This window comes from Myotis yumanensis, unplaced genomic scaffold (genome assembly GCF_028538775.1).
Source record: "Myotis yumanensis isolate MYYU_CA2020_CCGP unplaced genomic scaffold, mMyoYum1.0.hap1 SCAF_7, whole genome shotgun sequence".
Classification (NCBI taxonomy): Eukaryota; Metazoa; Chordata; class Mammalia; order Chiroptera; family Vespertilionidae; genus Myotis; species Myotis yumanensis.
In genome coordinates, this window is record NW_027223758.1 from 5,090,059 (window position 1) to 5,111,622 (window position 21,564).

Sequence of the window (21,564 nt, forward strand, 5' to 3'; positions counted from 1 at the left end):
AAGGGCATGTACCTTGGTTGCAGGCACATCCCCAGTAGGGGGTGTGCAGGAGGCAGCTGATCAATGTTTCTCTCTCATCGATGTTTCTGACTCTATCCCTCTCCCTTCCACTCTGTAAAAAAAAAAAATCAATAATATATATTTAAAAAACAAAACAAAACAAAAAAACATGGCAGCTTCTCATGCAGCTTCGCCTCCTGCAGAATAAATTAGTGCCCGTCTCCATCAGTTCATCAAAGTCAAAACCCTCTAAAATGAGTTCAATTAAATCAAGAGGCTCTTGGGTTTTCTCAGATTCAACGTGATGAAACCCACTCAGAATACTGGGTTCCTCTCTGCTCTTTAGCTGGGGCTCTCTGTCCAATTCCCTGCCTCTGATGGTCTCTAGTTCTTGACTGAAAAGAAAGGAAAAAGAGAAAGAGGTAGGGAGGGAGGAAAGGGGGGAAGGGACAGGCTAAAATGAAGAAAAGCCCCTCCTTCCTGACACTCCCAACTCCCAGAGATGTCTTCTAAGTCTCGAAGGCTCAAGAACATTGCAATTGGTAGAGAAGATCAAATAAGACGTGGTCACTCCTGGCTACTAATTATCAGGAACCGTGAGCAGGAGAGAGCAACAAAATGCCCCCGAGAGCTGAAGGGGTCGCCTCGGCTGCTGGCAGCGCTGTTCGCTCTGGGGCCTGTCCTGGACCTGCTGGCCCTCACGGGCCCAGGAGAGAAAGCCCCGCATCCTATGAGGTGAGCGGTGGTGCCGGGGGAGCAGCCAGCTCTCTCCCCACGCTGTCTCCTCCCGACCACCTTGAAAGCTTTCTTTCCCTCGGATGGCCCCCAAATCCTTCCCAGCCTTAGTATTCAGGCAGCCCCTCGCTCGTCTGGCTCCACATGTGACTTTAGATGGAGTCTACTTCCTGAACGCTAACAGCCTCCGCCCTCCCCGAGGTCCAGGGAACGCTGATGCAGACCCAGCATATAACACCAGCGAGAAAACCCCACAAATCTGAGGAAACATTGGGACGTTTTTATTATGCATTCGGCAGGATTTCGTGAGTTTAGCACAATGCATGGAATTCTCGCCCAGATAGTCTTGCCACTGAGCCAAACAGTGAGCTGCATTTTAAAAATGTAATTCAAACTCCAAGGAACATGAGCTTGGGTTCAGAACACAATGTAAAATCTCTCTATGTAGAGCAGCTTCCTTTGAACAGCCGCATAAAGCACTCGGAGGAGAGAAGAGCTACACAATAAATAATTGCTTCTCCACACCATCCAGGAGTCGGCCAGCGAACCGTCCCTCCATTTCCGCGTGCTAGACATTCACCTCCACATCTGTCAGAACTCAGGGCACTCAGAGAGAATTAACATCTGGTCAAGGCCAACAACGCTCTGGCATTCATCCCCCTAAACTCCCCCAGGTCGGGACCTCAGCACACACCCCAGTGCCAGTCCTCACGTCTGCCGTGGAGGGGAGGTAGGTGGCCTGGCCCCCGGAGGGGCTCACACCCAATCACATGCTCAGACGCAGTCACCTCAGCCTGGCTGAGACCGTGCAGATGAACAAGACTGGGAGCCTTCGGGCGGGCGTCACAATTCCCAGTTGTTCCCAATCATACAGATAAATAGGAATTTACATAATTTACAAATAGTTTGTGTTCCGGGCTTATTTTGAAGCCATTTCCCGAAGACCCACATTTATTCATGAAAGCAAATACGGGATTCACCTAATGGCCTTGACCCGGGGAGGCTTCCCAGCAGCTTCCTGCAGACAAGTTCATGGCGCATGCTGCTGCTCCTCCCCAGGCCACCCCTCCCAGCTAACCAGTCTCTCCTTGTCACAAACATCAAGGCTTCTTTTTCCTTTTCCTTCTTTGTTTCCTTCTTCTTCTTCAAGCACAGCTGGACATGTCTGTCTAAGTCTTACAAGCCTCCAACTCCTCGAGTCCTGTGCAGCTAGCACTGAATCTACAGCAGCCCCTCCGGGTGCCAGCACACAGCTCCGCCCTGCACATCCTGCTCTACATTAGGATCCTAGTGTGTGGCAGCAGCTACGAGATGGACATGTGTTTACCTGCAAAGGGTTATCTTGGAGTTACTGACTCGCCAAGAGGAGTCAAGTCGAAATGTGCCAGACCTCTCCAAACCCTCTCCAGCAGGAAGGCCACGGAGGGTGCCGGCCAGGGCACAACTGGGATCACTGTCCCCAGAGGGAAACAGCTGTTTGGATGGGGGTTCTTGGGGAAGGGTGTACTGTTTAGGTGAGGACCCTCTGGGTGGGTTTTCTCCCCCAGGCAGGACTCATTCTTTGTCCTCAAAGAGGCAGAAATGTGAACCATGTCGGGGCAGGAACATGGGCTGGGCAGGCCTCCTGGGGGGCTCCAGAGGCAGCAGGCGGAGGCGGGGCCCACGCCGGGCAAGCCTGTGATGGTGGAGGTCTAAAGACGGCTCTGTCTGTCTGTCCTTGACTTCAACCTACCTTGGAGAAAGGGGGCAAAAGCAAGAGGAAGAGTGTTACGGAAGGTCTCTTTACTGGCTGAAAAAAGGCAACTTCTCCCCACCCCATGTCTCGCTGTTTCCCCATTTTGAACGGATCCTCCTGGCCAGTGCTTCTCGGCAATTTCAGTGCCGGCCACACGGCCACATGCGGAGGAAGGTGTGACTTTCACACCAGCAGGCACTGCCGCCGGCAGCTCTCCCAGCCTAGTTCCATCTCTGATTAGCACAAGCTCAGGATAGCGCAGCCTCCCCTCTGACAGTGTGACTCTGGGGATTACTAACTCAAGTCTTACAAGGAAGTAGGGGCCCTGGTTTATGAGGAAAGACTTTTTCTGCCCCAGTGGAGCTTCTTCCAGGAGCTTTCCAGCCCCCGGTGGATACCTGTGCCACCAAAGCAGCAAAGGCAAAGCCATGCTTTTCCTGCGCAGGGTCCTCTTGTGTCCTTGAACACACCCACACATTCCTACCCCAGGACCTTTGCACTTATTGCTTCCTGCCTGATATTCCCTCCCTCTGGTTCACCCCCTCTTTTCCTTCAGGTCTTCGTGCCAATGCCCTTGTCCACTCAACCCCAAATTGCAACCTTCCCTAACACTTCCTCTCCCTGTCCTGGTCCCCCGGTCTCCTGCACGCATCTCACCCAGTAGTTTATATATTTATTTGCCGTCTGCTTCCCTCACTATTTAAGCTCCATGAAGGCAGACTCTTTGCCTTGTTCCCTGCTGTGTCCCCAGCATCAGAACAGTGCCCAGTGCCCCGGGTGTCGCAGGTGCTCAACAATTCTTTGCTGAGCAAATGCATGAGGGGATGTATAAATGATGCAATGGATGGATGGCTTTAATCACATCCTCCCTTGCCAAGAGGAGTTTGGGTTTGGAGCGAGGAAGAGAAGAGAAGTAAGAATAAAGAGGCAAAACAGGACCAGCTGGGGCCTGACTCATGCTCCCCAGGGACCTCTCTCTGCTGCCTCGGCCCCCCTCCTCCCTCTCCACTTTTATTATGAATGCTGACAGATCCCTCTCTGGGCCACGAGGAGCGATCTGCCACCAATTTGGAAAGCCTCCTGGATACCGAGCATGGTTTAATCTCCCCTTGATCAGTCCCTGTAGGAACCCAAGCCACCTCCAGGCTGTTCCCTGGAACATGAATTACCACCCATTGCAGCCGTGTGGGCGGGTCATCCGACAGATTGACACATACATCCAGTTTGGCTGCAGGAAACCCTGAGGACCTCAGATGAAAAAGACAAGCGGGTACAAAATATAATAAAAGGAATTTGGGAGCCACGTACTTCACCTCTATCCTGGGGCAGTGGCTGAAAAGTAAGAAATGTTTTGTTTTGCCCAGCCGGCATGGCTCCTTGGCTGAGCATTGACCTATGAACCAGGAGGTTATGGTTTGATTCCTCGTCAGGGCACATGCCCGGGTTGCAGGCTCCATCCCCACTGTGGGGTGTGCAGGAGGCAGCTGATCAATGATTCTCTCTCATCATTGATGTTTCTATCAATCTCCTCCCTTCCTCTCTAAAAGCAATAAAAATACATATATATTTTAAGAAGAAATGTTTTGCTTGTGTTTTTCTACAAGACCTTGGGTTGTGCGGGCCCGGGGAGAGGGGCAAGGGCTCTGAGAGGCAGTAGTCGGCTTGCTTGCCGGGTCCAATGAGCTCCAGGGCTGGACATCACTGTGTTGATGCCACAAGGGATGCCAGGGGTCAGCTCTTAAGGTGCAGGGCAGGCTGGTCAGGGGCAGGGCAAGGAGTGGCTGTCCACAGCCCTGGCCTGCTCTGTCCCCAGAGACGACTTACCAAAAGCACCCCTGCCTGCCTGATATGGGGCACCCCACGTGCAGTGAGGTTACCACTGGCCGCCTCGCAGGCCAGATGCCACCCCCCCACGTGCCCTCGATGGTGCAACGCCCGGGAAAGCTGCGTCACCTCCTCGGATGCGGGCCTCTGTCCACCCCGCCGGCCAGCACTGCCTCTTCTTGGTCTGGTTCTTCGGCCCCTGAGTGCCTGTGGAGAGAGAGCTGGTTTAATGAAGCCACCTGAGTTTCCTGTGGCTGGTTTTTCAGTGTCAAGTTATAACTTCCTCTTCCCAGCAGGCGTACCGCAGTCAGGGCACAGCCACTCCCCCACACCAGCCAGGTGCCCCGGCCTCACCTGCCCCAGGACCACTGACACCTGGGAATGATTCAACTAGACGGGGCACCATACCTGCCGACAGCCAGGGTTCCGGTGCAGAAACTCTCGCAGGCGGGGTCGTGGCTCGCCGCACAAGCACAGCGCAGCGTCCACTTGGAGGGCTGTGGGCTCCGCGGAAACGGCGCTGTGGACCTCCTGCTGCGGAAGTGTCCTCGGTAGCTGGACAGTCCATAGGGCACAGTCTGTCTGCAAAGCACAGAGCAGTGCCCTGGTCATGGCCATGTCCCAGGACCTGGGTCCACACCCTGCCCCTGCACTTGGGGTTTGAGGTTGCTTCTGGAGTGGACTGTCCACCCCTTATTACCGCTCAGCCCCCAGAAAGTGTGCTGGGGCCCCGAGATGGAGAGGTGAGGAGGGCCTGGGGGAGCTAGAGGAGGACATCCCCACATCCTCCTGCAGCCAGGCTGGGGGGCGGGAAGTGGGGGGGGGGGGGCAGCAGATGCCTCTTGTGGGCACATGGCCCCTGCGGTCTTTCCTAGTCACGGTTTTCGCTGGGTAATTCCAGTTTCCTTCCTGCACCCAAACCCCAACACAGACCTTCCCACTGACCCACATGCCGGGCCCAACGATCCCAAAGTGACGCTTTCGTAACCTGCAGCCCGAGGCCAGCCTGGCACCACCCGCCTGTCCTGGAATTTCCTTATTTACTTACTTATTCATTCATTTATTTATTTAATCCTCACTGGAAGATATTTTTCCATTGATTTTTAGAGAAAATGGAAGAGAGAGGAAGAGACAGAGAGAAATATTGATAAGAAAGAAACACATCGATTGGTTGCCTCCTGCATGAGTCCAGGCCTGGGAGGAGCCCGCAACCGCGGTACATGCCCTTGACTGGAACCAAACCCAGGACCCTTCGGTCCGCAGGCTGACACTCCATCCACCGAGCCAAACCGGCCAGGGCTGTCCGGGAGTTTCTTCAGTGCCCACGCCAGCCTTGCAGCTGGCACTGACCGGACAACAGCTATGCGAACATGGCCGCAGAGACGTATCCTGGCCTTGACCGTCACTGCCTCAAAGAGACCAACTTCAGAGGCCCCTGGTGCCTGCGAGGGCGGCGATGCTAGGACCCGCCTCGGGAGCAGGCCTGAGAAGAAAAAGCCTGGGACTGGTTACCAGTTTCGTTTATGGTTGGAGCTGGGAGGAGGTACCCAGACATTCAGAACAATGAGGGTGAGACCATTTTCACGCTCGAGCGCACCCACACTGTCCCGTGCAGAGCGGGCCGGGCCGGGCAGCGCCGCGGGGACGCTCAGAGCAGATGCCAGCTCATTAGGACCATTGAACGAGATTCGGAGGATAAATTGCCAACAAGTAGAGGACACTTATGTGGCCCAAAGTCGCTTTTCCAATCCGTCTCAGTTTTCCTGCCAGTCCCCAGCGCGGACCGCCGTGGTTTCTGTGACCCCCCAGGGTCTCACCAATCATCCACCTCAAAGGGGCGTCTGACGTCCTCGCCCCACTGCCAGAGTCAAATCAAATTGAATTGACTTTAATTTGAAACACATGCCATGGAGCCTTGTTGGGGTGGTGAGGCCAAGTGGGGGGTGCCCCATCACGACCTGACACCTGGACCCCGTTGCCTCCCCGCGGGGCTAGGCCCTGCATTATCTGTCGCCCGTGGCAGCTCTCCCTCCGGCCGAGGCTGGCCCAGTGCGGAGCAGCCTGAGCCACCGGCTGGAGAAAGCAGGCAGGGCCCAGTCCTGTTCTGAGCGTCACCTTTGCAAGAAAAACACAATATTTTTCTTCCGGAATGGGAAATGGGGGCGGGGTTGGGGGGCAGACACTGTTGTGAGGCAGGACTTGGTTCGAGGAGCCTTGTCCCAGTCACGGGGCCACATTAAATCTCCCGGTGCTGACATTCAGCCCAGTCCCCCTTCCTTGGTGAATTCACACACAGGAACAACAAAGCTCCCGCCACCCATCGACAGCGAGACCTCCTGGAACTGCCCTCAGCCGGCCGTGCCTTTCTGTGTGTGGAGCTCCATAACTTCAGTGAAAACGCTGCAGGGTTTCAGGTAAGAAGCAGGCAATGTGGTCTGTGTTAAGAGAGACGCTAGGCCAGTGGTTCTCAACCTTGGCTGCACATTAGAATCACCTGGGAATCTTTTTAAAACCCTGATTTCTGGGCCTCATCCTCCTGAAATTCTGTTTCTTTGTTACTAATGTTATGGCCTCACCCCATAACAAAGGAACAGAATTTCCGGAGGATGAGGCCCAGAAATCAGGGTTTTAAAAAGATCCCCAGGTGATTCTAATGTGCAGCCAAGGTTGAGAACCACTGCGCTAGGCACTCTTCCAGCCGCCAAGGGCAAAGAGCTAGTATGCAAAGGGTTAGGGCAGGACTCTGTGCTTTCCCACAGGGAGAGGCGGGACGGCTCCCAGCCCAGGTGTTTGATGTGTGCGCTCTGCTGGCTGACCCGGGACCCATCCCTAATGGGAGTTCCAGTTCCATGGCGCCCGCCTCCCACAGCTACGAAATTGACTGGTTGTAAATCATTCTGATAAGCTCTAAGTAAGACTGTTCTATCCTTGTACCTGAACAGAGATGGTTTCAAATGCCTTGCAAGGTCAGCCTTGAATTTAGAGCTCCAAGGGCCCTTGGAGCTTGTGTTGAAAGCCGGCAGACTAAGGAGATTCAGCACCTTCTCTTCATGCTGCTCCATCCCACACCCAGGGGGGCTCACCCACCCCCACAGGATGCACCCCAAGCTTCCGCTACCCCTCACCTTGCCAGCCGGCGCCCCTTGGCCACTCTGTAGGCCTCGGGATATGTACCTGGGGCCCTGATCTGTCCCTGGGTGTCGAACCCTGGAAGTGGACCTGGGGATATTTGGGTAGGAGAAGCCAGGACCCTGAATATGGAACATGGTCTAGAAGGGACAGCATGGGAGTTTAGTCCCATAGTCTCCTTGCAGTGGGGTTGCAGACATGGCCAGAGGAGGGGCAGAGGCAGCCCTCGAGCCCATAGGGACCAGGGCGGGTCATGCTTGACCAGCTCACAAGTAGGAGGCAGGTCTTGCCTTTGTATCTTCCATCAACTTAGCACCAGGTTGGACAAACCGAGGCCCCTGGTTGAACAGCTGGTAACTAATTGTGAGATAATCTAGTCCAACAACTCAAGATTCTTTCCAACCTAAAATGCTCAATAACCACAAAATTCCATTACAAAGAACTCCAACATTAGCCAAGCATTATATATATATAGAGAGAGAGAGAGAGAGAGAGAGAGATACCCAGTATCATTCTAAGTGTTTCTGAGATACAGAAAGGCATATGCATGTCTGTGCCTTCAGGAGTTCACAGGTTACTGGAGTATGAAAGCAGGTAAGGAAACATTACATGCCAGTACATACAGGTATGTGCAAGGTACACAGAGCGCAGAGAAAGGTTATCTGTTAACTCCATCATCATGTTGTAAAACACTTACATGATGGTCACTCCACCCTGTCGACAGTTTCCTGATCTACAAAAGGGTTGTGGGACAGATTGGGTGAGACATGACACTGCATGGGAAATACGTACCAGGTAGGTAATGTTAGCTACTCTTGTTGCTTATTTGATCTGGGAATTCAAGTCAGTTGTATCAAGCAGAAATACCCCTCTACCAAGCCTGCATTTGAGGTGTGTGACTAAGCAATAAAGAGAGGTAAGGGAATAGAGAACTGGAGAGCCACTTGGCACTGCAATGCCATTCTTTGCCACCCTTCCTTTTGGCTGGTCCACCACTCCACACGGCCTAACAAGCACTTGTATTTCAGTTGTCTGGCTGCTCTTTGGCATTTGCTGCTTTTTGAACGGTGAATTGGAAAGACCTAATGGTGGAACCATGAAAATGCAGTTAAAACAGCTGAGAACCTTTGACTAGCATACTCTCTGCCCAGTTGTCCTAGCCGATAGGGTTTGGAGAATGCAGTCCTTAATCGATGTGGGCAGCTCTTCAATCTGCGAGTGCTTCGGTTATAACTCAGAGCTCCATACTAAAGACAAGCAGGTGAGATGAACCCAGATGCTCTCAGACAAAACAAGACAGCCCTCCAGCACACGCAGATGCACTGTCTCCTGCGGTGTCTTTACGTGATAAATTGCCCCCCAACGTACATCGTCAGAACATTCATTATTCGCTCAGTGATGGTGATGTCGGAGTCTTATTTATCACCATGCTCCTTCTTCGCCACCTTTCCCCAAATGTCACATATAAACGTTATTAAATATTAACCTTCGAAATCTCCCATATTCATTCTTTATCTGCAGCATCATACTGAAAACATTTTCTTTCTCTCTGCAAGAAGTTTTTAAATAAGGGAAGCTGACTTTATTTTTTTAAGATTCTGTTTTTAAATTCAGTGCTGCCTTTTCATAAATGAATTAATGCTCTCCATCCTTCTGATCAGAATTTTAAAGGAAAGGTACTGATATTCACAGAGGCAACAAAAGGAGCTAGCCAAATTCCAAAGTCTCAGGAAAGTTATCAAATTGTCACTCCCTCAAAAACCCACTTTCAGCCTCATATTGAATGGCATTCAACAAGCAACTGCCAAGTGGTGTTTGATAAGCAGGCCCTGAACTAGACTCTGGGTGAATATCTTAGAACAAGACAGACAAGTGGCCTTGTACACACAAAGTCTTTTGTTTGTTTGTTTTGTTATCTTCACCTGAGGATGTTTCTTTTCTATTGGTTTTTAGAGAGAGTGGAAGGGAAGGAGGGATGGAGGGAGGGAGGGGAGAGAGAGAGAGAGAGAGAGAGAGAGGTGAGAGAGACACATGGATAGGTTGCCTCCTGCATGCACCCCAACCTGGGCTGGGGATCAAACATGCAACCCCGGTATGTGCCCTTGACTGGGACTTGAACCTGTGACCCTTTGGTCCTTGGGCCAATGCTCTAACCACTGGGAAACACAGTCTTAAATTAGTACAGAGGTCAGCAAATTGGCATTTTATGGGCTTCATTCAATTGGCAGAGGGGTTCTTTAATCTGAAAATTTCTCTTGAACATCTCGCTTCTCTTGATTAACTTGAAGTTATGCTAATACCAACCCCCCACTCCAACATGTGGCAGTCATCTGGAACTCTATCACTCCATTCTGCCCCAGTCCCCACCACTCCCAGGAGCTTTACACTCATCCTTCTTTGCTCACTTTTGTGTCTGGCCCTCATGCACATCTGAGTTTTCAATCCCTGGTCTAGTGGGATGTCCCGTAAAGCAAAGCCAGACAGGTCATATGACACAGTGACAAAATTAGCACTTGGTGCTATTTGTAAAAATAGAGTTGTTTTCAATTTTAAAAACTCCAAGTTCTCCTCAACATATAGGACATCTTTACATCACAAGCAGAATGTCAAGGTGACCGGCACCTCCTTCAGTCACTTTTCCTCCTGAAAAGGGGAAGTAAAGGCTGTATTTCCTTTGGGTCCAGGGGACATATTGCCCAGAAGGCATGGCACTGAGGGCCGGAGGTCCTGTGGCCTGTGTCCTGGTGGCTGAGAGGCAGGCAGGCAGGAGGCAGCCACAGCTGCTGGGCACCAGCGGTCATTACCACCTCTCACCAATCCACAGAGTAAGCGCTTCAGACTCCAGTGCACTTTCTAACTACACCTGGATCTCAGATTTTATTAAATTCCTTCCTTGGCAGGCACCTGCTCTTTGAGCTTAGCAATATCTTCCTGGGCAAGGAGGTGTGGATTGCCTTCGTTTGCTATCATTTAACCTTACCCAGAAAGAGCAGCTGGCTAAGAATTTTGTTCTAAAGTAAGACAAGATGGTCAAGGGCATGTACCTTGGTTGCAGGCACATCCCCAGTAGGGGGTGTGCAGGAGGCAGCTGATCAATGTTTCTCTCTCATCAATGTTTCTAACTCTCTATCCCTCTCCCTTCCTCTCTGTAAAAAATAAATAAAATATTTTTAAAAATAAAGTAAGACAAGATAGAGTCACTATCGGAAGTGGCTGAACAGTCAGCAGCCTATAGAAGCATCCATTCGCTCCAACCAGCACCTAGTGGGCTTGGTTGCACGGAGACAGGACAACACAAGCTCTGAGATAGGTGTCCCCTCTCAAAGGACTTAAAAGCCCAGGATTCTCTAGAGCCTGGGGCCAACTTTGGTTGTTTTTGTCTCCGGAAATTCAATCTCTTCTCTTTGTCCTTAGGAATTACTCCTCCATCCTTGCGTGAGGTCTTGGTGAGACTGTCAATCATTGTGCCTAACCTTCCCCTGGCTGAAGACTCATCAGGTGACCCATGTGGGGCAATTGGACCCTCTCTCTCCCAAGACGAGTGAGTAGAGAGCAGCTCAAGATCAGAAAGTACTCAGTGCTGTTTAGTTGCATCTTTGGACCCCCAGTCCTGCCCTAGTACCTCTCCTTTCTGAGCCTGGGGCTGCTTCTCCAACTGTCTGTGTGTAACATGTGTCTTTCCAACAACTTCTTTTAAGCTGTGTTAGCTGGGCCAGGTTTCTGTTGCTTGTGACCAGTGGCCTCTAGCTGACCTGGAACTCGCTTTCTTCAGATTGATGCAACCAGCATCTCTTAGGTTTCATAGCAAAACCCAGGCTCTCCCCAGGTGCCAGGGACAAGAGAGATTTCCTTCATTGCAGCAAAACACACACACAAAGTGGTTCAGTATCAGAACAAAGCTCAGCACCCTCAGCTGGCTGGAGTCCTTCCTTCCCAGGCGTGCCCACTGTGCAATGTTTGGTTTGGATCAGACTGCCTTTTACGCAGGTGGAAGCAAGCATACTACCCCGGCTCCCAACATTTGGTTGACCATCGAAGTCCTATCCTCCAGCAAATGTATTCGTTGTCCACTCACCAGAGGCTGTGAACGTCTGCTGGGGCTAGGCCTCATGCCAGACAGCCCTTCGGCACCCTTCCAGCCACCAGGAAAGGAAAGCAGGCCGGCACATACGGCTCCGCGGTGACCTCGCTTCACAAACAGAAAACACACATGCACACGCTCTGGTTCTAAAGAACATAACCCAAACTTTCTGCCCGCAGACACTATAGAGTGAACTGGCCATTTGTAGCTTTATTTGCACTGCAGAAAAGTCTAGCATTTTTAGGTTGGAAGACCTCAAGGCAGACTATTCATCCAACTCCCACTCAGCCCTTGAAAAAGCTGAAAATATCAGAAAATATCAAAAGAGTGAGCAATGTGCTGTGAGTTAGTGGTTAACTTTTTAAAGGATCCCCCACCCCCCCATAAAAAAAAACAAAAACAAAAAAACTTTTGGGCTTATGCTGGACTTAACTGTTTGGGAATTTTACCAGAATCATATCCATGTTCAGAGAATTGGGCACTGACCCCCACCAACAGACCCAGAACAGGGGTCATTTCTGCACCTGTACCGCAGGGGTGGCTTCCTTCTTGTCCCCAGGATGGACACAGTGGACCCTGTCCACCCAGAATCACACACAGTTTCTACCTTGTTCACCTCTGCATCCAGGACAGCTGGTAGAGGGAGGAAGGGAAAGGGAAGGAAGAAAGGAAGGGAGAAAGGAAGGGAGGGAGGGGATGGAGGGAGAGGGATGGAGGGAGGGAAAGGGAAGGAAAGAAAGAAGAAAGAAAGGAAGGGAGGGAGAGAGGGAGGGAGGGAAGGAAGGAAGGAAGGAAGGAAGGAAGGAAGGAAGGAAGGAAGGAAGGAAGGAAGGAAGTAAGTCTGAATTACCCATGACTCCTAGGCCACGCCCAATCTCTCAAGTTATTGAATTCTTGGCTCATTTATTGGTGTCCCACTATTGCTGTCCTCACCTGGCCCATCTTCGAGGGTGTTCCTGGAGAGAATACAGTCTTTAGATTAAGCGAAACAGAGGAGCTGTGTCTTGATGACACCCCTCAGGCCACATCAGTGCCTGGAATAACCAGGTTGCACAGACAAGTGAGGCATCAGAGGCGAAACCAGAGGCTTCACCCGGCTCGCAGACCCAGGTTCCTGGTCCAAATGGAAGACCAGCTCCCTGAGAGTCCCTGGGCGAGCGTCTTCCGACGGGCTGGAGGGATGAAAGGGCTGGATCCCTGGAAAGGTCGTCCAGCTCCAAACTCTCAAAGGCCCTCTCTGTCACTTAAACATCCTCCACCACAGCACCACCATGGAGCAGGCCCTGCCATAGCGGCGTGTGGGGTTCAGTCCCCGTCGAGATAAGAGCCCCCGGGGCCCCCACAGCTGTATTTAGAGAGCTTCCAGGTCCTGTTACCGTATAACTGAGCTGAAAATAACCCCAAAGCCAGACAGTATCATCCGTGGCTCACCGGGACAGACACAGTCTTCCCCGAATGCGGTGCACATGCACGGAGGGACGTTAATGGAAGCACAGAGGTCAAAGGGAAAACCCTTCTGAGGTTGTGGTGCAGTGTGGGACTTTGAAGTGTTACAGCTCATAAATAATTTAAAGCCACAAACTGCTCTGATACCTGGGGAAATGACAACGTCTACAGAACCCTCCAGATTAGCTGGGCTCCCTCCCGCTGGTACAACCCAAATGTGTCTCCCGGAGGCAGCCTGGAGTTTCACCCCAGGCCCAGTGACCCTGAGGAATTCCAGGTCCAGTGTGTAATCACGTCTGTCTGGCACAGCCTCATTATAACTTTATGCAAAGCTGCAGACAGATGGGGCCCGAAATAGTTCCCAGCCGTGGACACAGGAAGGGTAAAAGAAGGAGCAGGTATTGTTTGTAAGACGGGGGTGTTTGTAGAGGGGTTTTTCAAAAATGCAGAGGCCAGCACACATCCCTCTCAATAACGCACAGGAAGCATGAGATGACACCCTTGCTAATTCCCAGGAGATTCACCTGAAGATAAAAGTCCTAGGCACACTCACAACCAAGGGTCACACAGACGCTCCCTGTCCTCCCAGTGGAGGAGCTCGCGGCTGGTGTCATGTCCTTTTGGCAGCTGAGAGCCATTGGTCATCTCTCCAACGAAGACTTGAGTCCCTGACGAGATACACGCTTTACCTCCTAACAAGAACCAGGACTGGGATTAGGGTGGGGCGGGTAAGGGAAGCCGGGAAAGCACAGATCCTGCCGCTATTAAAAATGTTGATATTTCATCAATCGTGAAATTTCTGCACTAATTTTGATTTTTTTTCTAATCAATACAGTAACTTGTATTTCTTTGCTGCTGACTTCTTGGTATCTTCTTAGTTTGCTCCTGAGAGAGAGTCCCTCGCCTCACCCTGTTCTCAACCCCGAAAAAAACCCATGGAAAGCAGAACTATAAAACTCCAGAAAAGGCGCCCGCCTGCTCGCTGACTCGCTGCCCAGGCCGTGGGCGAAACTGTCCACTGTGGGCCATTCGTGGCATTGCCGAGAAAGGCCACGGCCCCCCCACGCACCGGCCTCAGCACCTTCCTCCTGAAAGGAATGTTCTGCTTTTGAAATGACTGGCCAGGGCCCAGGCCCAGCCGCCCTGCTCTCAGCTGCTGTTCATTAAAGCCGCTGCCGCGTCGGCCCTGAGGCCATACAAGCCCAGAGGTCTGTGCCTCCGGGCCTCCCACGGCCAAGTTCTCCAAGAGCTCTTGGCAACTGGACGCCCCGTCCTGCTTGTCCATTCCTGGGGGACTTCACAGATGAGCAGGAGCTGGAAGCACCCAGGTACTGCCTGGGCAAGCAGCTCATCCATATTACAGCCACTATCTGGATTTATTTTCTAAAATAAAATTGGTTCCTATTCAAAAATAGTGAGACAGTGTGTGTGCCTGCGTGTGTGTATGTGTGCCTCATCTTAAAGAACTCTATTTGCATACGAAGCATGACATAGAAGGAGAGCAGGTCATTGCCTCCTTTGGAACAGCCTCCTGTGCTCGAAAGCGGAGCGGTGGTTCCCGGGCACCTGGAGGAGGAAGGGGCCGCTCCAGGCGCCGGGATGCGCTGAGGTGCTCGTATCCAGTGCAGGACCCAGAGCCAGAAAGATAAACCCGCAGAGATCACAGCGCGGCCGTGGGGCCTCCTTGAGGAAAGCAGTTTGCCTCCCTGCGTCCTTTGTTTTAAATTCCTGCAGGAATAAACCACACCAGAGATGTCACAGTCTTTCATCTGCCTTCAGATTTAAGGCCAAGTTCCGAGCTGCAACGTCCCTTTCATCTAGCAGAAATCCAAATTGTCCTCTGGGGTCACGCAGGGTCATGACCTTTTTGTACCAAGTTTTCTGAGTGCAAATGAAACAGCTCCAGCCTCGAGCCACTCTTTCTTATTGAGGAGGGATCAGCTACCTTTCAACTAGGCCTGGCTGCACACCTGCAAGGCCCTTCCCCTCCTGAGACCCCTCTGGGGCAGAAGAGGGGGCTTTTAGGCCGAGTGACCCCAGCAGAAAGGTCATGGTGTGAGCAGACCTCCTTAGCAAACTCTGAAATGTAGCCCCAAGGCCCTCACGTTTTAAAGACAGGTTTTGCCGTGAAATGTTCTAAGAGATATACTACTCGAACTCAAAATCAGGATCTAACTACGTACTAGATTTCCAAGGAGGAGACAGAAATGGAGGAATCAGAGGGGAAGACTCATCAAATAAAACCACCATCAGTCAGGCCCTGAGTTCAAGATCATTCTCAGCCTGACTGACATCATCTTCTCTTATAGATCTTTACATATTTATCATTTTCCACAAACAGATGCCCATAGTATTTCCTGGGACCTCTTCTTGGTGACCCACACTTCAGGTCCTCGGCAGGGTTGGGTGTTACTGAAAATGAGGGCCCCAGGGCCCCATGAGGTCCCCCAGTCTGAGTATCACAAGGCATTACATTTGCTCTGCTGGAGTCGCCAGCTATGAGCATAGAATGCGACAGACCCCTGACCAAGATCTCAGAGAGAGGCCTTTAGCGAAAGGGAAATTTGAAAGATCATTCAAATTTGCCTGCAATGCCAGACCCTAGTCACTGCCCGCCCACCCCCGCTCCCCCCATTAGCAGGGGGAACCCAGGCCAGTGGCTTCAGAGAACACCAGGTCCCCTTCCACAAACACTCCAGTGTGTCCCCAGGTGAGCAGGAAGCAACAGAAAACAAGGAAGGAGGGACACACAGGGTGGGACCTGATCTCAGTGAGCCCGGAACAACCTTTGGCCACCAGCATCCCTATCGAGCTGCTTATCAGCTGCAGCAGCCTGGCACACCTTTCCCAGGGTCTGTATGCAAATCGGATGCTAACAGGCCTCCCACCGAGCCCTCTAGGAGGCTGGGCAAGACTATGGTTGGATGGTCCAAGGAGGCCAACCTCAGAGGTACTTGAGAAAGAACTTTCTACTCACTGGCGTCCTCCAACCAGAGTGGGATTGGGCAGGCAGGCTACGGGCCCGGCACAGAGGTTGTACAGTTACTCTACGGTCCTATCCTCCAGGTGCTGGTGCTCACGACATTCCAGACACTGTCTGAGCATGTCCCAGGGGCTGTCTCATGCCATCCTCACAGCCGTCCTCACGCATCTTTCCCCGTAGGCAGCACAGTCAACGTCGGCGCTGCCACCATCACCATCTGCATTGCCATGATTATCACCACAGCCAGAAACACTGTCCTTCTGCCTCCACATCTGCATCTCCATCAACAATATCCTGTCCTGGCTCATGGTGGGGTGATTGCTACCGGGTCCCTGAAATCACACAGTGGGTGCACGGCTGACCTCGTGTCAGCAGGAGGCTGGGGTTCCAGTTCCTTCCATTCCACCAGGATGGCCTACAATTTGGAAGGTCCCTTCTAGGAAACATGCTGACACACTTTTCTTCGACAACACAGGGGGCAAAGGTGAATCTGGTGAATTGTTAGTTATTATGATTATTCTTTCTTACTCTACTTCTTTGGGAAGAAAAAAAAATCCAAACGAAGGTCATTCCTGTTGGGCTGAGTCAGCATGGTGCACTTTGGAGAGGCTGAGGTGGCCACGCTGTTCACTATCCTAGAGCCGGACTGGTGTCTGCACCTTCCAGGGGCTGCAGCGCGAGGGTGGCACCCCCAGGCCATGTGTGAGTCAGAGCTCCGGGGGCTGGGGTCTCCCCTGAGGGTCTGTGCATCCCTCATTGTCCAGCACAGTCATGACTTCTAACACCCTGCTCTGCTCTTTTTTTTAAATTAATTCCTACTCGCCAGCCCACGTGGCTCAGAGCTTTGAAAACCACAGTCACTGTGACAGCATCGCGGTGCTCCCCTCACTGTGTCCTAGGAGGGATTAACAGATGGCAGGTCCCCTCCATTCTTGGACACACAGAGGGGAGGAACACAGTGGGCTCCTGCTGGGTGTCCTGAAGCTCCATCAGCCATTTGATGGGCTAGCTCCACTCTCCAGCTGGGTGAGTGGCCAAGGAAAGTCATGAAAATCAGGCTGTCTCAGCTGCCTCCAACGGGGACAAGAAGGGCAGATGCCCAGGACAACCCAGGTTCCTCTTTGGGGGCCACGGACCATCTGGGGGATACGATGGAAGCTATGCGCACCATCACTGGGAAAATCCCCACTCCCACACCGGTCCGCAGGGGCGCGCGGGCCTGTGGGGAGCATCCACGCCCGTGGAACAAGAAGCCTTATTTGTGGGAGAAAGCCTCACACACCAGCAACTCGGCGACAGCAAAGCCAGGGAAGCACCCTCGGGACTGGGCCAGAGCTCTCCTGTGGGCCGCGTGCTGGCAGAGAGGGCTGACCCAGCTCAGTCCAGAGAGCCAAGTGTGCGGGAAAACATGGGAGAACCAGAGAACCTCAGATCTTACGCCCAGAAGATAGTCAGGGAGTAACGGGTCTCTCGGGCCTGAACCGGACTTCAACTCTCCACACGAGATGCAGAGCAGATCTCAGCACAAACCCCAGCATGCTCGTGCTGGGTAAGGCTTTGAGGTCCTTAACTGTGGTGTGGAGGACTACACTCACAGCAAGCCTGCAGCCTGCAGACACCCTTCCTGAATAAAGGAGGCGGCTGAGTCCATCTCTGCTGCCAACTGGATGAGCAGTAGGAGGAAAGACACCCAAAGCTGAGAATCAACCCAAGTTCCAGACTCTTATTAAGCATGAGGATCAAGACGCTCTGGGTTCTCGGGGCAGCCAGCAGCTGGCACAGGGAGGAGATCACACGCTGGAGGAGTTTTGAGCACCAGGAGGGTCTGATAGAGAGCAGGGGGTGACAGCTGAGAGAGACCCTGCAAGCCCCCCTCTGTGATACAGAGGCCAGAGAGGACCTCTGTGCCACTGCTGCGCCTTCAATGTGACTGACGAACTTTTCCGATTCTTTCATTTCTCCAAAACCCACGTTCCCTGTCCCCACAGCCCGTTTTCTCACATTGCAACTCGTCAGATGATTTAAGGCAGGGGCGGGGAACATCCGGACCACCGGCCACATAAGGCCCTTGAAATCAATGGGTCTTGCCCTGCCAAGGCATTAGGGGTGAGCTAATTAAATGTTTGACCAAATATTAGCAGGCTCATTTTTAAGTAGATAATTTTGTATGGCCCTCAAATGATAGTTATAAATATCCAAATGACCCTTGGCAGGAAAAAGGTCCCCACCCCTGGTTTAAAGATAACAAATGGACCAGTCTACATATCAAGGAATAGTTTGGGGAAGGAAGAAAGCAAGGAAAGAATAAAGGAGAGAGGGAGGGAAGGAGGAAAGGAAGAAAGGAGGAAAAGAGAAAGACCATCTGGAAAAATCTTCCTTAGAAAAATAATTTTGCTTGTCTAACTTTAAACTGCTCAAGTCTGGCTATTGTCATTTTTGTTTCCCGAGTAGTTCACAGGACTCCCAAACACCGTATTTAATCCCTCTCCTCGTGTTTAAAATGGCCAGGGTCAGGGGAGAGAGGAAGATGTAAATCACACTGTGAGGGAAAGTTAGCACGCTGGCTGTCCGGAGAAAGTCAAAGATCCAGGCTGCGCCGTGGCATGCAAACCACTGGAAATTAGGGGGTCTGCCTAGCCTCCGGTGCATGTCAGGGATCAGTGATGGCTGGGGCTCGGGAACGGGCAGAGAACCAAGGTGGTCTCTGAATTCTCTCCTCTTCCCTCCTGCTCCCCTCTGCCCCAGCCCCCTGCCCCTAACTCCTGGGTTTCCTTCTTTCTCCTTCTAGATGAATCCACAGCTTGGGATACTTGCCAAGGCAAGACTCAGCCCCACGGCTGACCGCCCTGAGTGCTGGGTTCTGAGACGCTCATTTAGTCAGATCGCAATGCCAGGAGGATCAGAAGCGTGACAAGTGCCAGGGCGATGGGGCTCTAAGAAAAGGTGACCCTGACCACGCTCAGGGGCAGAAGGCAATCGATGGCAGCCTGGTCTAGGAGCCCCTCAAAGGGAAGCTAGCAGGGCGGCTGCCATCCTCTCTGCTGCGGACTGACTGTGTGTAGGAGCACACACAGCCGGCCAGCCCGTTCAGCATCAGGAAGGGCTATGTGATTTGCGGGGCCCAGGATGAAATGCAAGTGTGGACCCTCTGGTTCAGAAAGAATTAAGAAGTTCAAGACGAAACAACAGGGTATCAAACCGCGGGTGGATCCTCCCGCGCCCGGGAGCCTGTGCCTGAGTCCAGGTTGGGTGAGCTGCCCCACCTGCCATTCTGGCATAACGGGTGACTTTCCGCATCTATCCCAGATGTCGTGAGAAGTCTCACTGAAAAGTCACCTGGTTTGAAAGACATCCGATCCCTGGGCTTACCCTGCTCTGCACTTCCTTCTCCAGGAGTCCATGGAACAAGGTGGCAAGCGAGCCCATCAAAGGGGTCACCGGGTGCTCAGAGGTGAATTGGCTTGGGGATGGAGGAAACCATGAGGGGCATGAATCAATGTGGCTCCCAATACAGTGAAAGCGTTGCCTTTCGGCCCAGGTTTCGCGTTCACAGCAGCCACTGGAGAAGAATACCCAGCAGGGAGCGGGGAGTCCCGGGAGATCCCAAGACCATGCAGGGTATGAACGCACCAGATTCGAGGGACCAGGAGGGCAAGGCCCAGCCCTCTCGCTGCAGGACGGAGCTCCAGCTCTTGCTGGGTCTCCTGCCGGCCCGGTCCCATCTGTAGGTCAGGGTGTGACCCGCATCCCCTGGGAGGGCTAGCCCAGGAGAAACAGGTCCTCTGCCCCAGGGAGTGAGCGGGGAGCCAGCAGCCCCTCCCAGCAGAGCACTGCCATGGCCTGGGCGAGGGTCAGCTTCACGGAGGGCAGACCAGGACCAAGAGTCCTTAGGGCCTGTCTGCAGCAGGGGGTGCAGGGGCCACAGGAGCCAGCCTGGGGAGGGTCCCTCCGCCTCTGCCCCTAAGAGGAAAGGAGCCTGGGGAATCTCACCCTGACCTGCCAACCCTGCAAGCCCCCCTCATCCCCCAGCCCCCCACTCTCCACCCACCCACCCCTAGTTCCCTGTTCCCTGACCACAGGCTGCTCTCAAGGAATTTGAAAATCCTTGGAGCCTGGCAGGGTCAGCAGCAGGGATGGCCCCGCAGCCCCTGGGGCAGAAGATACTTTCGGGGCTTCCTCCGCCTCAGCGGGCTTCTCAGGTGTCTAATCCCTCTGGCTGGCTCCTTTCACCAGGAGGGGGGCTCCCCTTCCACTGGAGCAGAAACCCTGGGGTTGGGTTTCTCCCGGTCCAGGCCCTCCCAGGGGATTCGGGTCACACCCTGACCTACAGATGGGACCGGGCTGGCAGGAGACCCAGCAAGAGCTGGACTCTGGGCCAGGGCAGGCTCTGGGCTGACGGGGCTGGGGTGGGACCAGGTCCTCTGGGATGTGAAGCTGTAGCTTGGCACAGGAGCCCCCCCCCCCCCCCCGCCAGGGTACATCGCCACCCCCAGGGCTCACTCACTCAGGGGTATTGATCCAGATGATGTCCAGGTGGCAATAGTAGACGCACTCCTTGTCCTTGTAGGTGAAACACGTGCAGCGTCTGGCTCGGCGGCGTGCAGGGCCCCCCTTGGCCACCTGCTCCCCAAACCAACCTGGTCCCTGCTCCTGCCCAGGGCTCCGGGGACTTGGACCCTGCACTGCAGTCCTGGCCACGGTCTCAATGTCCCCCTCCGGTCTGGCTGCAGGCTGGGCGCCAGGCACCAATCCTGCAAGAGGCAGATTGAGGGGCCCCTGAGCTCCTGAGTGTGCATGCCCCCCCCCCCTTCCAAAATCCTGGCAGAGGAAGACCCCAAACTTTCTGCAAAGTTTGCAATCTAGTTGCACTTTCCAGAAAGTCTCCGAGCAATACCAAATGTTCTGAAAAGTTTGCAAAGCTATGTGCCCAGTTTCCGAAAGTTCTCAAACTATGTGTGTACTCCAGCTTGCAAGCTATTTTCACTTTCTGCGAAGTCTGCAAGCTATTTGCACCCGCTGGAAACTTGCAAGCATTTTGCACGCTTTCTCAAAACTTTGCAATCATCTTGCAGTTTCTGAAGGGTTTGCAAACTTTTTGAAAAGTTCCCAATTTAATGAAAAACTGACCGAGGCGGCTCAGGCCACAGGTCTCCAGTCTGTGCATGGGCTACATGCAACCTCCGGAGCCCCTGGGGTAGTCCGTGCTCCCGCTTCGGCCCCCAACCTTCTCCCAGGAGCTTCCAGGGATGGCAAGCCCAGGCAAAAGGCTGCTCCCCGCAATGCACCCTTCCCCGCGCCCCCCAAGCCCAGCGTCCTTTTGTGTGCGCTCGCGCCAGAAGAGGCGCCCCGCCCCGCCCCGCTTTTACCTGCAGCGGAGGTCACTGTGAGCCCGAAGAGTAGCCACAGACCCAGCTCCATGAACCCCGATCAGGCGCGGGAGCACCGGGCCTGGAGGACGCACTCCTGTGGCCCCAGAAGGGCTCTCGGGCCTCACCCTCCAGCTGTGGGGTTTGCGGAGGGCCTCTCACTTGCTGGGTCCCCGCTCCCGCCAGAAGTTGGCTGCAGCGGTCACAAACTTCAGAGCACGCTGCCCATCCCTGCGCACGGCGGCCGGCTGTGGGCTCAGGCTTT

At 53.2% G+C, this 21,564-nt stretch overlaps 1 protein-coding gene across 1 annotated transcript; it reads right to left on the bottom strand.

Moving 5' to 3' along the window:
• Positions 1-1,005: 1,005 nt before the first annotated feature.
• On the bottom strand, positions 1,006-21,351 carry EDN3 (endothelin 3). The gene is made up of 5 exons (XM_070421369.1): positions 21,300-21,351; positions 20,438-20,684; positions 4,703-4,876; positions 4,424-4,501; positions 1,006-2,463 (listed from the first exon to the last, which is right to left on the bottom strand). Exons 1-5 carry the CDS (start codon positions 21,349-21,351, stop codon positions 2,427-2,429), a joined length of 588 nt encoding a protein of 195 aa, XP_070277470.1. The 3' UTR covers positions 1,006-2,426.
• Positions 21,352-21,564: the final 213 nt, after the last annotated feature.

Bases quoted from the DNA above. Each gene is read 5' to 3' on its own strand.
- EDN3 (XM_070421369.1), bottom strand. From the start codon at position 21,351: ATGGAGCTGGGTCTGTGGCTACTCTTCGGGCTCACAGTGACCTCCGCT. The intron at 4,877-20,437 runs GTGAGTGAGCCC...TGTGCTTTGCAG, and splicing joins ATCTGGATCAATACCCCTGA to ACAGACTGTGCCCTATGGAC. The intron at 2,464-4,423 runs GTGACGCAGCTT...TCTCCAAGGTAG, and splicing joins AGAGGCCCGCATCCGAGGAG to GTTGAAGTCAAGGACAGACA.